This window comes from Lissotriton helveticus, chromosome 1_1, assembly GCF_964261635.1.
Source record: "Lissotriton helveticus chromosome 1_1, aLisHel1.1, whole genome shotgun sequence".
Lineage (NCBI taxonomy): Eukaryota > Metazoa > Chordata > Amphibia > Caudata > Salamandridae > Lissotriton > Lissotriton helveticus.
In genome coordinates this window covers 885390585-885408033 of record NC_136057.1, presented here as the reverse complement: position 1 = coordinate 885408033, position 17449 = coordinate 885390585, and the positions used below count along the sequence as shown (strand labels likewise).

The following is a 17449-nucleotide window of genomic DNA, read 5'->3' as shown; positions in this document are numbered from 1 at the left end:
GCTGGGAAGGGGGGAGTCGGAGGATGTCTTTCCGTACATCAAAGTATCGACGAGAATGTGTTACATGCAATAAAAAGATAAACTTGTGTATAAGAGGCCAGGCCTCAGGGATGCAGTTAGAGCACCTCAGAACGATACCTTCTGCCCGTTTTGTTGTGTTCTCCTCCGGAGAGAATAAAAACCTTGTTTCCTGCCTTCCAGTCTCCAGCGCCTGCCTCTTCAATAGTTTAACTTCTTTGTGGGTTCAAGAGGCGACACCGCCGGGCAAATACTTAAGGATCTTATATCCTGGTTGGTAGTGCCCCCCAATTATTTTCTACAGGGAGGCAGACTTTGTTGGCTCACCAATGGCAGACTTTGCGATTAGAATCGGCAGGGTCCAGTGGCGTACAGATGACTGGAACATCAGGAAGCCAAGGACCACTATCGGGCAAAACAAGGGCAGGTATACGAATTCGGAGGTAAGGTCGGGAAACTATTGGCCTGGTTGGCAAAATGAGAGAAAGGGGCAGAAATGGGCACATGGATACAGAGACTTAAGGGAGAGAAAAAGCTATGGTGGAGACACCAGAGGGCATTTCTGAGAAGATGGCGGCCCACATGCAGGATATATACAGCTCGCACACCTCTGAAGTGGGGAAAGGATTGCCTCCTCCAGGACGTTTCTCACATTGAGTGGGAATAACGGCCCAATAGGCATGCAGTGTTCGCGATTGTAATACAAGGCTAGCGAAAAAAAAACATTTTTGCCTCAGCTATCCAGCCTCTTGGATTCCCTGTCCAGGGTGCGAAGGAAAATGCACCCTGTGAGGTAGAAGCCTGGACCACCAAACTCCAGGGGGTAGGGTGGTTGGTGAGGAATTTTGGTTGGTCCATTGCAAGGCGATGGCGGCGGGGCAGCAGTACTATTCTCAGGAGCCCCGTGCTGAGCTTGGACCACTTTCCCAAAAGGACATCAGTCAAGCCTTTGTTGAAAGGCAGTAGAGGTTCCGAGGAGGAGACACCCGGCTGCAGGACATCTGTCAAGATGTTCATCTTGACTTTCACCGAAGGGAGCTGAAGGTCCGGGACTTCAGCTGCCCTTCTCACCATCATAGCATATGAAGCTCCCTCCTCCGTAGCCATTGTAGGGGGTGAACGCAGGCCAGAACACGGGGAGGTATCCAGGCCACTGGCCTCACCCAATTCCTCATACCAGTCCATTTTGTGCTCAGGCTGGTCTTGTAAAGGGTCCAGCATATCCTACCAATCTGCCTCGATTCCTAGCCCCTTAAAACTAAGGCTGAAGAATCGACCTCAGATCAATGGTGCTGTTGGCACCGGAACCGGCATCAATAGGTGCCAATCCATCCCTGGGTCGTCAGAACTGAGAATGTGGCTGGCGCCTGGGCCAGATCTGCCACTTAATCCATTGAGGGGCATCGGCACTGGGGCCGTAGCCGCCAGCGCAGAACCCAATGGAGCCCCTTCTGAGCCTCCGGGGACTGAAGGCATGCCAGGACGGTCCGGTCGCTGAAAGATGAGGCACATGGCATCATAGAATTCTTTAAACTGGGCAGGGGTCTCTCTAGCTCCTGGAAAGGTTGGGAAGCACGGAGCCAGTCGCCGGGTCTGCAGAATGAGGACTAGAGCATGGAGACTCCTCCGTCATGCCAGCCAAGGGACAGGGGATGTTAAAGCACACTTCGACTTCTTGTGCTTCATATGCCTTTTACCTGACGACTCAATGACTTTTAGTGGGAGGACGAGGACTTAGGACTCCCGGAGCGGTGCCAGGACGTGCACCTTGACAAGGACTGGAAACGAGACCTCCGGGGCAAATGGCGTGGAGTTAATGCTGGGCCGCAAGCAGGTTTAGGGACCAATCCCTCAAAGCCATGGCTCGGCAGTTGGAGCATGACTTCGAGTTGTGGTCACTCTCCAGGCACCAGAGACAAAATAATGTGTGGATCCGTCACTAACATGGCGCGATGGCAGGCGCAGCATGGTTTGACTCCAGAAGACTTCTTTGACATCGAGGAAAAATACTACACCAAAACGGTTTGACAAAATGTCGAAAAAAGCCTGTCAAAACAGAGAGATGAGGGTAAATCTCTTTACGGATCTGTGCTAGCTGGAGTGTAACGAAAATAACTGACGTCAGCACGCCGAGGTGGTGCCTATATAGGTGATGCGAACATCACTTCCAGCGCTGACACCACGTGGAGCTGACCGACGCCACCTACTGGCACGCAAGGGTATTGGTTGAGCAAAAGTCTTCCGGATACGGCCTGAAGCCTGGGCTATTCTAAGGTAAGGACTCTGCAGCTAGATGTGTCTATCAGATACTATATTATAGGGATTTCAGCTTTGCTAGGTGATGACCGTATTAGTGAAGTTTACTCCTTGTTTGTAAATGTCAGCCCTCCGCAGTATGTGGACAGAAAGCAGGTGCGCAAGGCCACTCGCACCGCCCCTCCCGCCCATAGAAAATGCCCCAGAGCTGAGTTCACTTGCCTGAACCATTGCGGCAAAATCGGATACGGGTGGTTCTGTAGCTGATATAGAAGGCGCGGAAGGGTAACCATCTTAAAGATAGCCGACCTACCGTACAGATTGAGGGGCATACGGGACCAGAACTTCATTTCAATCAGCACTCGATCTCATACCGGCACTATATTGCGCTCCCACGCTATAGTAGGCGAAACAGTCAAGAACACCCCCAAATACTTGAGGCCTCCAGTCGCCACCTGCAGGGCCGATGCCCACGAGCCAACCCCCACTCGATCGCCGAGCATCCAAAGAGTAGATTTACGCGGGTTCAAGTATAATCCCGACACCTCACCAAAAATTCTCATAATTTCCAGGACTCTGGGCCCGGATCTATTCAAATCCGTGAGGAAAAATAGGACGTCATCTGCGTATAGCGCGATCATGTGCGATAGTCCCGCATCCCACTCAAAGCCCCGCAGCTGCGCGTCTATCCGGACCCACGCTGCCAGTGGCTCCATAGCTAGAGCAAACAGGTACGGTGAGAGGGGGCATCCCTGTCGGGTGCCTCGCCCTATAGGGAAGGCCTCAGACGTGGCCCCCGCTACTCTCACCGAGGCCGTCAAATCAGTATATAACAGCTTCAGATATGACATAAACTGCGGCCCAAAATTAAGACGCGGGTGGAGTGCGGTGAGTTAAACCCAACTCAGGGAATCAAAGGCCCTGTCAATGTCAGCTAGCAGCAGCGCAGCTTGGGCTCCAGTTCTCCCGATCGCTTCCACCGCGACATGGGCGCGTCTGATATTATGTCTCGGCGCCCTGCGGGGCATAAACCCGGCCTGATCTGGGTGGACCAGGTCAGTAATGTATGGGAGGAGGCGATTCCCAAGAGCCTTGGCCAGTATTTTGGCCTCAGAATTCAAAAGGGAGATCGGTCGATACGACTCGTGCTTATCCGGGGGTCGTCTGGGTTTGCAGAACACAACGATCTCAGCATGCCCCCAGTCCGCCCGCAAGAGCCCTCGCTTTCTCGCCTCCTCCAGGGCTTCTCTATAGTGGGACCCTAATTGGAGATGGTATTTCTTAAAGAACTCGCTCGGAAACCCATTGGGCCCAGGAGCTTTGCCTGTATTGAGCTCCCCCAGGGCCGTGCCCAGTTCTTCGGCTGACAGCGGAAGCTCAAGCCGCTCTCGTGCGTCGTCCGGGAGCGCGCGGGGTGGGAGGGCTGCGATAAATTAGTTAGAAGTCCGTTTTTTATGTTGCTAACACCCTGACGTCAGACGCCATATACCGGCATTTGGCAAGCTAGCAGGTCTAGCGATAGAGCGGCAGAGTTAGATCGCGGTTGGAGTTACACGGAGTGCTTCGAAAGTGGGAATAAGGTAGGGTATAGTTGGAATCTAGGAGAACAACTCTGGGTAATTCTGGGTCATTCTTTTTTAAAAAAAACGGTAATACTAAGGAGGTTTCCTTTGGTTGATTTACAGATACATAGACACTGCAACAGTGGTTTCACGTAATGAGAAGTGGGATCAGGAAGACTAAGTAAGTCGCGTTTCGAGTCTTTGTGTATAAACAAGATATTTCACTCTGATGGCAGGCAGCTAAGTGTTCGGTTGATATGTTGTTTCAGAATAAGGAGACCACGGACTTTGATTATTGTTGACTTTATTGTAGCTAATGAAGGTAAGAGGGCATAGATAAAGTATCTTTTATATCAAGAAGAGATGTATTATTGGTATACTTTGGTTTATATTGGTTATTTTTTTGCATGCATGCGGGCAATAAGAGGGGCAGTCCACATGGGTGTGTTCACTTTGTTTTCGGTTTGGATTATAAGGTTATAGGAGAATTTTTGGTGAACTTTTGCGAGCATGATGTGTAATCACACACAGGATGTGTTTTGTACACTAGGAGATCGTCTGGTTTCTGTGTATCATATAAAACAAAAAAGTTGAGACGTGATTGTAGATTGTAAAAAATATTTTGGTCATTATATGATGGAATGTTTTGTTACTTGTAGTGTATTCCCCTGACGAAGGTGCATACCGAAATGCATTGGGATATGACTTCACGTGTTTAATGATGAAGAGTTGTTTGAAGAATTCCAAGTAATATATCTTCTGACAAATAAGAAGAATAAAAACAACCTTGAAGAAAAGAAATGTGCCCAGAGTTTTGACGAGAGTCTATTCATATTTTGTTGTGTATGTTTGGTATGACGGTTACATTAGCAGTCTGACCCGCAAGACTGCGAAAATTTTGCATGAACTTTTGGTGAAACATAAGACTGACATATTTAATATGTTGAGATCTGATTGAAAATGTATGAAGAATAAGAAGACAAAAGCTATCACGTTTAGTGAATAAGTGAATAGTGCTTCCCATAACACAGGTTCCTGTGAATTGTTTCTAGGGCTGCGATAAAGCCATCTATATCCGACGCAGGAAGACACTCCGACGGAGCATATTGGGCCGCGTAGTACCGGGCGAAGCTATCCGCCAGCACCGTCGGAGCCGATATCGAGGCCCCTGTATCATCTCTGAGACCCGGCAGCACCTGTGCCTGAAACGTGTTTTGGCAGAGCCTATGTAACATTTTACTAGATTTGTCGCCCCACTGATAAATTCTGCTCCGTGTCGCCAGCCATACCTGCCGAGTCTCGTCAAGCAGCAGGGACGCATAGGACTGCTGCGCTAGGAGTAATTGTCCCACTTTCTCACCCTCCCTAGCAACTCCACATTGCGTCTCCAGCAATTCCACTGCCGCTGTGGCCTTCACCAAATCTTCCTTTCGTCTCCGACGAGCCGCCGCGCACAGCGCAATATCCACACCACGCAGCGTGGGCTTCAGGGCCTCCCACAGCACCCCCACATCTGATGCGGTGCCTTCGTTGTCCTCCCAGTAATGGGCTATAGCCTCCCCCATGTGGCGCTGATAGTCCTCCTGCTGCAAAGTCCAAGCTGCCTCCCCCTCTCTACGGCAATAACCACCACCACGGGGGAGTGGTCTGACAGCCCGTGCGGCAGAATGGACACCTCCTCGACCCTTCCTATCATAGCTTTGGGGACAAAGATGTAATCAAGCCTAGAAAACGATTTGTGTACTGCTGAAACATATGTATACTCCCGACTATGTGCATGGAGATAGCGCCACGTATCCACCCATCCCATTCCCTGCACCATGCCTTCTAGTTTGGTGGGTGTGTCAGCAACTTGTCCTCGTCTGCAGCGATCCATTCGGCAATGCATAACATCGTTCCAATCACCCCCCCACTACCGCAGGCCCCTCCGGAATCTCTGCCCACACCGCGTACAGCTTCTCTATCAGAGACCACTGCAACGGGGGCGGGGCATACACACTCCCAATCACTAGTGGCTCCGCGCCAATCATTCCCTTTATAAACACATATCGGCCCTGCAGGTCAATCCGCTGCGTCGAGTGAACGTAGGACAGTCTACGATGGACCAATATGGCCACGCCTCTGGACCCTCTCACAAACCCCGCATGATAGACCTGGTCATAGCCATACCTCTGCAGGCTGAGCGTTTTGTTGCCCAGCAGATGCGTTTCCTGGAGCAGGAGAATATCTGCCTTTTCCCTTTTCCCCAGTCTCAGCACTGCTCCCCTCTTGATTTTATCAAGCATACCCCGCACATTCCAACGTATGACCTTCATAGAGGCCCTAGGTGTCCCTAGTTCAGGACCCTCAACCGCCATCCAATCGCAAGCACATCACAGGGCACAGCAACGGGCACCGCGGGCAGATACACACCATAAACCACAATCGAGACGACATTGTGCCATACAACCCCCCTCCCCATTTTCCCCCACCCCTGCCCCCTCCCTCCCTTCCCCAAACCCCAACCCCGGAACTCTCTCCCCCAACGTCCACCCCTCCCCCAGCCTCAGGTAAATGTTATTTTATGACCTATATATATGTTCTTATTAAAAGATTTTAAGATTGGAACTATCCCATCTCCAGGTCAAGGAATGTCGACAAAAAAAAAATCCCGTCAACCAACGAAGGAATGATAGGCCAAACAATGACTGTCTGTATGTATTTCTGACCCCTCCTTTTCACCAAAAGATTAAAAACGTAATTCAAAACCAAATCATTTAGTCAACTGAATTATGAGACCAAACTTTGTCAGTGCTCAGGGGTTCAATTTATTAAAGGAACAGTGGGTGCTTCACAAGGTTAACACACTAACACTAAAACTGAGCTCAAATAAAATATTTGTACAAAAACGTTTCCGGCATCCTTACAGTTAGCAGGGAAATGTTCCTAACGGATATTAATCAGGGTAAACATTTAGTCTTAAAGGGAAACTTGAGTCAAAGAATTTGTTCTTGTCTGAGGTGCCTTCAACTCTCTTACCTATCAGAGATCCCTGTGATGAGCAGAGCTGATGTGGCTCTGTGGGGAAAATACTCTGAATAAGTTTTAAAGATACAACAAATTGGATAATGGTAATCTGGTTTCAAGAGAAGGAACTGCCATGTCTGGCCAAGGAATGGCGCTCAGTCAAGGGGTTCACAGAAAGAGGCCAATTCTCAAATTACTGTTCCTTATACATCTATTTATTAAATTTGTAATATGTTATCATGTTACCTTGAGAACATTTTGCACAGCTAATGCAAGTTCAGAGAAGTAGAGATCCATGTGATGCCACAGATAGCCCACTATATGACACAAGATGTTCAAGAAGTGGACAAAGACATCTGCAGTGGTGGTCAATATCCCAATTATTTCAATGGTGAAACAGGAGCCCTCTACCAAAGGATAGAACAATATACCATCAGGTTTCTGTGGAAACTAAAAATAAAAGTGGCATCTGTCTATAGTGCGTAACCTTACGCCAGCTTTTATGTTAAGATTGACCCAATATGTGTCTTAATTTTTTATGAATGCTGGTTATAAAGCATGCATGTGGCAAAAATATAGTGCACCTGCACTTAGGTAGGCCAGTGACTTAGTGAAGCAGATACCTGTAACTTAAATTATCTTGTAACCTTTTATTATCCTTGGGTGTTTCCCTGCATAGCTTTTCGGAATCACACCACACAAATCAGCCACTAACATGATGGCCAACAACACATACCATACTGCATTCAAAAAATGTTTATATGCATAAAACAGGTTCCTACCGAGGAAGCGGGCATTTTCCACTAAGCCTTTCATCTTCTAGATACCGCTGCAATACATCTTGTGATCTTTTTAGAAGCACAGACAGAGCCATTCTTGAGATGAATCCTTCCTGAGGGGTTGTAACCTTATTACTGAAGGAAAACTGGAGCAAAGTTTCAAAACACATTTTTGAAAATTCCTCTCGCATTCGAATATCTATTTCTGCTTCTATGAAAAGGAAAGAAAAAAATCAGTTAATCAAGGAAGTACACATTGTCAATAACAATCAAGGTATACAAAGAACATTTGTTACTGCATCACTTACACACATTGATATTTATTTTCTGAAGGACAACAAAGTCATGAATGGGTCAGTATGAAAGGCCTATGCCTCCTTCACGATCAAACAATTGTGTTGCACTACAAACCAAACTGTTTGTCCTTTATGCATTACTACACCATTCATTCGATCACCATGAAACTTTGGGAAGTTCTTGAGTACACTCCCGCGAAGGTTTCTGGCATAATTTTGTTTTTAAATATCCGCCCCCCCAGGGCCCTCATAATCTTTTGAATACTGATGTACGCACCAAACGGAAAAACAACAAATCGTGTACAAGCACTCAAATAAATAAATAAATAGATAGAATTAAAACACCATTCATCCGATCGCCATGAAACTTTGGGAAGTTGTTGAGTACACTCCCGCGAAGGTTTCTGGCATAATTTTGTTTTAAATATCGGCCATCCAGGGCCCTCATAATCTTTCGAATACTGATGTACGCACAAGATGGAAAAACAAAAAATCGTTTATCCACAAGCACTCAAATAAATAAATAGAATTAAAACGACACTTTGAAATGTTTTCCATATTAAAATGAATAAGTTTCAATAAAAATGACACAATGTAAATTGAATGTTGTTATAACGAGTTTCCTTGAATTTCCTTTCTTCGGAGATCGCAGCAACGCGCGACGGGTAAGCTAGTTACCAATAAATGTGAAAAGAGTTCTCACTGGACCCATAAAGCAGATTCTCCCCCTCTTCAGGCTCCATTATCATCAAAAAGTGCCAGGGCAATCATAAAGAACACTGCACACATGGTCTATTGTATAAGAGCCATCCTACAACCCTTTAGATGGTGTCAGATACAAACTCAAGGTGAGACCCGTGCTTGACTCAAATGGGGTAAAATGGCCACTTCATCGAAGCATAGCTCAAACTAGAGTGTTTATGCCACTATAACAATTTACAGTAATCGAACGTATGTACTCTCTAGAGACCAAAACAACTGGAATTAACATCTTAGGTAGATTGTTAGGAAATCAAAAGCTATATTTAATCAAATGAGCATCAGACAATAAATACACTGTTCTGTTTATGAGTATGTAGGACAGACATAGAAATGACTAATACAGCCAAACTGATAGGCTGAAAGAGGTGGGGGATACGCTAAGATAAAATCTGGACCAAGGGTAACAGAACATCTTGCATGGCACTGATCGACCTTTGCTCTCTGTTAGAAGATATGGTCATGCTGTTGAAACCTCTAAAAAAGGTGCATACTGCATTTCAAATATAATGCAAAGTGATAGGATTTGAAGCTATGATGGTACACATCTTGGCAACAGTGATAGCCACCAATAGTAGAAGAGGGTGGAGGTTGACTTACAACTAGAGAACTTCAGCATATTCCTCATTAGAACGTTTATACATTTATAACGTTAATAGCCAAATATTGATGTTGAAGAATGGTTCTAATTGTTAACAGTGCTCTGCCCCTTTATCATTCTTAATTTGCCATTTCTTTTCTAGATATTGAAAACCAGTAATGGTACTTCCTACCCTCCTACCCTCACACTTTGTACAATACCTTTCTCAGGGCTACATTTGCAACTTCATTGTGTGTACTAATGCCATCCAGTGGCGCACGTCTGGAGAGAATCGTATCTGGAGATCCTTGATAAAACAAGGGTGTGGAACTTTATAAAATTCCACACCCTTGTATTGTCCATGGGACAGATGCTTCATAAATCTACTTGTCCTGTATAAAACATCCACTTTTCTCTTTGGTGCTATGCAGTGAGGTGACGTATTATGCCAGAGTACTCATTGAATAACAGCTCTGAAACAGCCTTTGTGATAATGACAGTACTCATATTATAGGAGGGTTTGTATTCTAGCAATGCCCTGTTTTTATCTTTCCACAAACCTACCTATTGGAACTGGAACTAGCGAGAAGTGGTAGTTGTAGGGTTGGAATATCCTTCCAATGTTGAATGGATTTTACCAACTCTTCTCTGATGTCTTTCCAAACTGGTAAACATGGGAATTTACTCCAGTCAAGGGCAGAAGTAAAACCTTTTCTAGGTTGGAGAAAAATGGAGTAAACTTTCAGAACCTGTGCAGATGCGCTGATGAGCAAACATGCGCATGCATATCTGCTCACGCGAAAATCCAGTTCACAAAGGAGTATGGTTTCCAGGCCTACTTAAATAGTTGTGAATTCATGAAAGTTGTATATATGCACGAATGCCTGCAAGGGCACATACCCTCAAGGCTTTTGTGATTTTTTTTAATAACTGTGCCCCTAATTTATTCCAGCATTAACTAAGGTCTTTTGGTGTGGACTGGACAGAACCAAGAATGGCCGCTTGATCACAGAGCTCTGCCACGAGACGGGCCCCGGACGGAGACAGTAGCCCTCAAGGTGTACTGAAAATCTATCCCTCTGCCCTGCCCACACTTACTGATGCCCGGCCTGGAAGCTCTGCCAACCGCTGCAACTACCGGCCCGACCTGATCCATCATAACTGTGCGGGCTGCTGGGCCTCGAAGTGGAAGCGAAGCTTTGTCTCCCAGTGAGCAGCCTCGCTCCTCCCATTGGAGAAGTCCAAAGCCGCCGAGTGCCTAGCCCCCACAGAGACCCTGACGTGTGTCAGAGACGTGTCGAGGGACTTAGGGCTTACAGTGTCGAATTGGACTACGGACCCACTACGCCACACAACTGACTGCAACTGTAGCAACGGCACCCACTCAGCTTGCTCCTCCGGCAGCCCCGGAGCTTGAAAGGAGCTGTCCAATGAAGCTCAGGACAGCCAGGAGCCCTGCTCCAATACCATACAGGCTACGGATTTGGGCCTATCCGACATGGCCCATTACAGGTAGGCGCTTGCACCTCCTCACCCTTCTCCTGGCCTACCGGCTTGAGGGGGCCCTGTAAATGGACACGCACAGACACCTGTGCTGAGGGGGAGCCTGAACCCACAACCCAGATCCATTGTGGCATTGCGGCACCTCCCCACTATCGCGCACCACCCCTGTTCAACACCATCCTGGCTAGCGGTGGTGCACTTATGATACGGCGGGGGCCCAATGATCAATCTACCCCCAGCCCCACTCGCTATACCTCATAGGGAGCTTCACCAGAAGCGGACTTACCCAGAATAGGGGCTACAGATCCGTGAGTTAATTCTGCCTCATCACTGATAAACCAAGCCCACTAGGGCCCAGCATCTCTTACCAGCAGGAGCCCATCAGACTCCCCACACATCTGCACAGCCTGGAACGACAGGGCTAAGGAGACTCCACCCTGCTATACCTACGTGGGACAGCCATACCAGAACCCCAGACAGTACCCGCTCCGGCCCCCCCACTCCCCAATTATTACTGGAGCCCTCTCAGCCCACCTCCTCGGGCCCCTACAGTCCAGAAGTCCATCTGCAGCCCCTCACCCCACAGCCTGATTGCATGGAAGGCAATGCATCAGACCTGGGGGCACGTTGAGCAATTGTGCAATTGGCATCTTTACCCAGCTCCCCTGCTGGAACAACCTGCCTGATACACCGACATCAGAGACTCTGACCAAGGAAGATCGCAGACGGTAGGACCTCTCTCAGTCCTATTGAGTGGAGAGGTAAACGCTGGAAATTAGTGACTTCTCAGCAAAGACCCTGCGCGCTCTCCCCAAAGGTCCTGGCACTACCTATAAACTTTCCCACCCAAGACATACTACCTGCAGGCACGGTGTCGGGATTTGACCTGGCCCCCCTCTGGCTACTTTTGGGCCTGTGATAGCGCAACAAGTCCTGGGAGCATTCCCTCGGCTCTGATTCGCCCAGAGAGGAGACTTTTTAACCATACTCTCCTGATCCACCAAATTGTCTCTGGAGCCACAAAGCCCTCCCTGGCTTCCCACCCTCATTTAGGGGTGACCACGAACCCACAGCGGCCTGGAACCTGCAGATACCCAGCCAGTCTCAACCAGCGGACCATCCAGGGGCTCTCACCCTACCTACCGAAAGCTCTGCAGGCACTGGAGGTCCCACAGGTATCGCCAGCTAACAGCCTAGAAAGTGACTGCGCTGGTCGGCAGCCAGCACCCTGACTATCGCCCCCTGTTGCGGCTGGACCCAAATCACAGGAGAGCTGGGTGCTCCACAAAGACTACAGACAAATGTCACTTGGCAAGACCACAGGCAAACCCGCAAGGCAGCTCCTCTTCACGGAAGCTCTTAATCAGCCCGCACCATGGCAGTGCCAAAGGGGACCACTCCTCCTGCAACTGCCCTGCGCCAGCCTCCTGCGACTACCGCTAAGGACAGTACCATGGAGTGAATTCTACAGGAAATTTCGGCGGTGGGCGATAACTAGAAGGACGGGACGCAAACATATCCACCCTAACAGAGGAGACAAAATCGATACGGCTGGATATTGCAGGATTCCGGCCCCCGCATGGATGAGCTTGACCAGAGGGTGACGGTGATGGGGGTCTGCTTGGATAATATGACGGACGAAGACAGGGAACTTCTCTTCTTTGGCAACAAGCTCATTGACCTGGAGGATTGTAGCAGAAGGGACAATGTCTGCTTCCTCGATTTGCCGCAATCAACAGAGGGCCCCAATGTGAAAACCTTCCTCAGAGACACTTTCTCCAAGCTCACAGGAGTCTCCTTTGAGCCTCTGCTGTAGATGCAACACGCTCGTTGCACTGGCCCTCTGCGCAAGGATTCTGCGGCATGTCCTCAACTCTAAATGTGTCATGAGCAAGCTCTGCAACTACACTCCGCAGAGTGCTCACAAGGTCCGTTCACATATGAGGTCCATGAAACACACAATTCCATATCACTAAGGACGGCATCTCCAAGGAATTCTACGACCCAGAGGACTTGTGCCTTTTCTTGGACAGTTCTCAAATGCAGGACATGGACATCTCTAGCTCGTCAGCCGAGATGACCCATACCTCGGGGCCTCACTCTCCACCTCTGCGGTCAGTGGCTAACATACAGCGGGTCCTTACATCGGGGTAGAAACCTCAAAGAGCAGCCCGCTCCCATGGTGATAGAGTCCAGGCCCTCCAAGCTGTAGCTGTCCTCACCGAAGACCACGATAGAGACAAATGTTGTTCCCCTCTGAAGTACACTTCTGTAACAGAGTGACCGCCAAGGGACGTGTGCCATTGTCTTGCAGTTGGAGCTACCAAACCTGTTGCTGCAAGATCAAAAGGAGAGATGCCCGTCAGATGGCTGAGTATCATACTGCCAGTCTTGAACATTTGCATATCTGATTGATTTGCTTATTGTTGTGTCTGTTATTATTATTGTTATTTCTGCTTAATATGTGATGTGCGCTTTGAGCACTTGTCTCCCTCCATCCTTTTCCTCATGAGATAGCACCGCTCACCTCCCAAGCGTGTTGTGCTTGGAGTTAGACGATAAAGGACATCAATGGGTCATGCCTCCCCTCCACATACCCAAACCTCCCAACTACCACACTGTGGCCCTCGTACCCCAGCTGGTACCCGTCATAGTCTTGACCCTCTACACCTGATCCAATGCCTCAGGCCTTCTGCAATGGTGGAGATACCCGCCTCTCTACTCCACAGGACCTGTAGGATTCAGCTTGCCTGCCCTCTCCTCTTAGACGACAGTCGGGACCTTTCCTGCCCTGCTACCCCACGTAGACTCCGTACACCCTGACCCACTTTCCCTTGTTCATGAGTCCATCTTTTCCATCGCCCTTACGTCCTGATGATGCCCTCTCAACGCACTATCTCCACAAGCGTATACCTGCGTTACACAGATCAGTGTTCCCAGGGCTGCAGTCTCCGACCGACACACAGACACAGACACACACACAAAAACAACAGTTGATGGACAGAATGCAGAACAATGTCATACATTCACCCCAGTACAGAGATCTGGGCCTAAATCCATCGTTTTTTTGCACTCCACACCACCCCAGTTTAGACATGGCCATATGTAAATCAGCCTTGACCCTGTTCCTCATGGGAACAGTCCAGCCCGAACTGCCAAGCCATGTCTTTCCTGGACCGGAATCAAGCATCCTAGGACCGGTTTCTGGCTATCAGCCGTCTTCAACCTGGATAACTTGACTCCAGTGATGTGGAGAGCATGGGACTCACGTCTGAGCATACCCATCCCACTCGGGGTGACAAATGTAAAAACAACAGTTGATGGACAGAATGCAGAACAATGTCATACATTCACCCCAGTACAGAGATCTGGGCCTAAATCCATCGTTTTTTTGCACTCCACACCACCCCAGTTCAGACATGGCCATATGCAAATCAGCCTTGACCCTGTGCCTCATGGGAACAGTCCAGCCCGAACTGCCAAGCCATGTCTTTCCTGGACCGGAATCAAGCATCCAAGGACCGGTTTCTGGCTATCAGCCATCTTCAGCCAGGATAGCTTGACTCCAGTGGTGTGGAGAGCATGGGACTCACGTCTGAGCATACCCATCCCACTCGGGTGACAAATGCAAAAACAACAGTTGATGGACAGAATGCAGAACAATGTCATACATTCACCCCAGTACAGAGATCTGGGCCTAAATCCATCGTTTTTTTGCACTCCACACCACCCCAGTTCAGACATGGCCATATGCAAATCAGCCTTGACCCTGTGCCTCATGGGAACAGTCCAGCCCGAACTGCCAAGCCATGTCTTTCCTGGACCGGAATCAAGCATCCTAGGACCGGTTTCTGGCTATCAGCCGTCTTCAGCCAGGATAGCTTGACTCCAGTGGTGTGGAGAGCATGGGACTCACGTCTGAGCATACCCATCCCAGTCGGGGTGACAAATGCAAAAACAACAGTTGATGGACAGAATGCAGAACAATGTCATACATTCACCCCAGTACAGAGATCTGGGCCTAAATCCATCGTTTTTTGCACTCCACACCACCCCAGTTCAGACATGGCCACATGCAAATCAGCCTTGACCCTGTGCCTCATGGGAACAGTCCAGCCCGAACTGCAAAGCCATGTCTTTCCTGGACCGGAATCAAGCATCCTAGGACCGGTTTCTGGCTATCAGCCGTCTTCAGCCAGGATAGCTTGACTCCAGTGGTGTGGAGAGCATGGGACTCACGTCTGAGCATACACATCCCACTCGGGGTGACAAATGCAAAAACAACAGTTGATGGACAGAATACAGAACAATGTCATACATTCACCCCAGTACTGAGATCTGGGCCTAAATCCATCGTTTTTTTGCACTCCACACCACCCCAGTTCAGACATGGCCATATGCAAATCAGCCTTGACCCTGTGCCTCATGGGAACAGTCCAGCCCGAACTGCAAAGCCATGTCTTTCCTGGACCGGAATCAAGCATCCTAGGACCGGTTTCTGGCTATCAGCCGTCTTCAGCCAGGATAGCTTGACTCCAGTGGTGTGGAGAGCATGGGACTCATGTCTGAGCATACCCATCCCACTCGGGGTGACAAATGCAAAAACAACAGTTGATGGACAGAATGCAGAACAATGTCATACATTCACCCCAGTACAGAGATCTGGGCCTAAATCCATCGTTTTTTTGCACTCCACACCACCCCAGTTCAGACATGGCCATATGCAAATCAGCCTTGACCTGTGCCTCAGGGTCAAGGCTGACACACACAGACACACACACACACACACACACACACACACACACACCCGCCCCCCACCCTCGCTTCTGACATATGCATACTAGCTACTGGTGCTCACCCTCCCGCTTACACCGACTGCCACCCTAGAGCGCCCCTCCCCTGCGTGTCCAGGGACATACCCATCCACTCTCCCTCCCATATCCCTCACCCTCCTCTGTCTCCCTTTTTTCCCTTATTTTTTTTCTTCTCTCTTCCTCTCTCTCCTCCTCTTCCCACCACTGCGTCACCTCACCTCCCCTTCCTATATCCTCCTCCTCCTGCCCTGACATTTGTTGTTCCCACCCACTTTTACTCTTCCTTCATATTTCTAAGCGGACTTGATCCCATCCCCACTCTTGTCAAATTATTCCAGTCTGCAGCTATTGCTGCTATCTAGCCAACTACCTTTCATATCTTATCTCTGTACAGATTATAGTACAGCCTCCTAATACACCCTTCTCTCCTACAACTGGTTGCCTAGCACCATTGCAGTAACACCACACGGACACTGGGCTTCAGACCATCACGCCTGCCCTAGACATGTGTGCCTCTCAACCGCTGCGTGCCCTGTACTGGAATTTTAATGGCCGCACGCACTACATCAAAACGAAAAAAGTACTCTCTTACCTCCAGTCCAAAGGAGTTGATGTGGCTCTGCTACAAGATGCCCTGGAGTCCAACAAATTACGTTGTGACTGGGTAGGCAGGGTGATACACAGCAGTAAGGCAACAAAGAGCCCGACAACTGACCTTCCCGCCTTGCCCGGGACCCGGTCCTAGACAGAACAGGACTCTTAGACAGAGACAATGACGTGGACAGGACCCTGATTAGTGATGTGACCTTAGATAACAGACTAGTAGACCACTGGAGCCTTAGTCATCCAACAGACACAGAATATACTTTTGTCTCCTTGGTCCACCGCACTCTTTCCAGGCTGACCTGCTTTCTTATCTCCCAGAAACGGTCGCTCCTGTCCGGGAGTCTCGAATACTAGAGGCAGCACTATCTGATCATTCTCCAGTTCTATTGTCCCTAGAGGTGAGACTGGCCTCCCCAGGACACAAACCATGGCACATGAACATAAACCAAGACTGCACATCTCAGGGCAAATCCCAACTGAAAACTCACATCTCCTCGTATCTCTCAGACAATAACCACTCAGTAGACTCCCAAAGAGTACTTTTGACGGCTGCAAAAGCAACCATCAAAGGCCAACTCATGAAAAATGACACAGCGGCAAAAAGACCGGAGATTACCCACCAGAAGGAGTTAGAGAGGGATATCGCTTCTCTCACCAGCGTGTATTCTACCCACCCCACCTTGCATCACCGAAGACTCCTAGAACCAGCCCGGATGGACCTTAACAGTCTGTTCACTTCTAAAGCAGAGTACGCTCTGAAACGCCTAAAGGGGCGTCACTATGAGCAGGGAGAAGAGGCTGGTCGACTGCTGGCACCCCAACTATGGCAATGAGAGGCCGCCATGGCCATCCCTGCCATACATTCAACGGATGGTGAGGTCCCTACCTGCCCCAGGACATTGTAAGCGAGTTTGCCTCATTTTACAAGAAACTGTACACTCTGGGGGACTCAGCCGGTGTGGACCGTGTGGCCGCCTTCCTGCGAGGGGCAGACTTCCCCCATCTCTAGGACAAAGGGAGGAAGCTCCTAGAGGGTGAAATCAGTAAAGGAGAGAGAGTGCTCGCTATATCCAAATTGCCCTATCATAAAGCTCCCAGGGAGGACAGCCACCCCGCAAACTTTTACAGATGGTCTGGAAAAGAGACGGTCGACACCCTGCACTCTGCCTTCCAGGAAGCAGAGCAGTCGATCTCCCTGGGTCCCTTATCCAATAAGGTGGTGACAGCAGGTCTACCCAAACCTGGGTGAGACCGTCTACTGTGTGGCAGT

At 49.0% G+C, this 17449-nt stretch overlaps 1 protein-coding gene across 2 annotated transcripts in view; it reads right to left on the bottom strand.

The window, feature by feature from the left end:
* The window catches only part of MON2 (MON2 regulator of endosome-to-Golgi trafficking), a 1009595-nt gene that overhangs the window by 61447 nt on the left and 930699 nt on the right, over positions 1–17449 (bottom strand). For both annotated transcript variants that reach the window (XM_078675668.1, XM_078675659.1), the window contains one exon: positions 7625–7832. In XM_078675668.1, coding sequence (XP_078531794.1) covers positions 7625–7832 — 208 coding nt within the window. The remainder of the gene's footprint in view (positions 1–7624; positions 7833–17449) is intronic.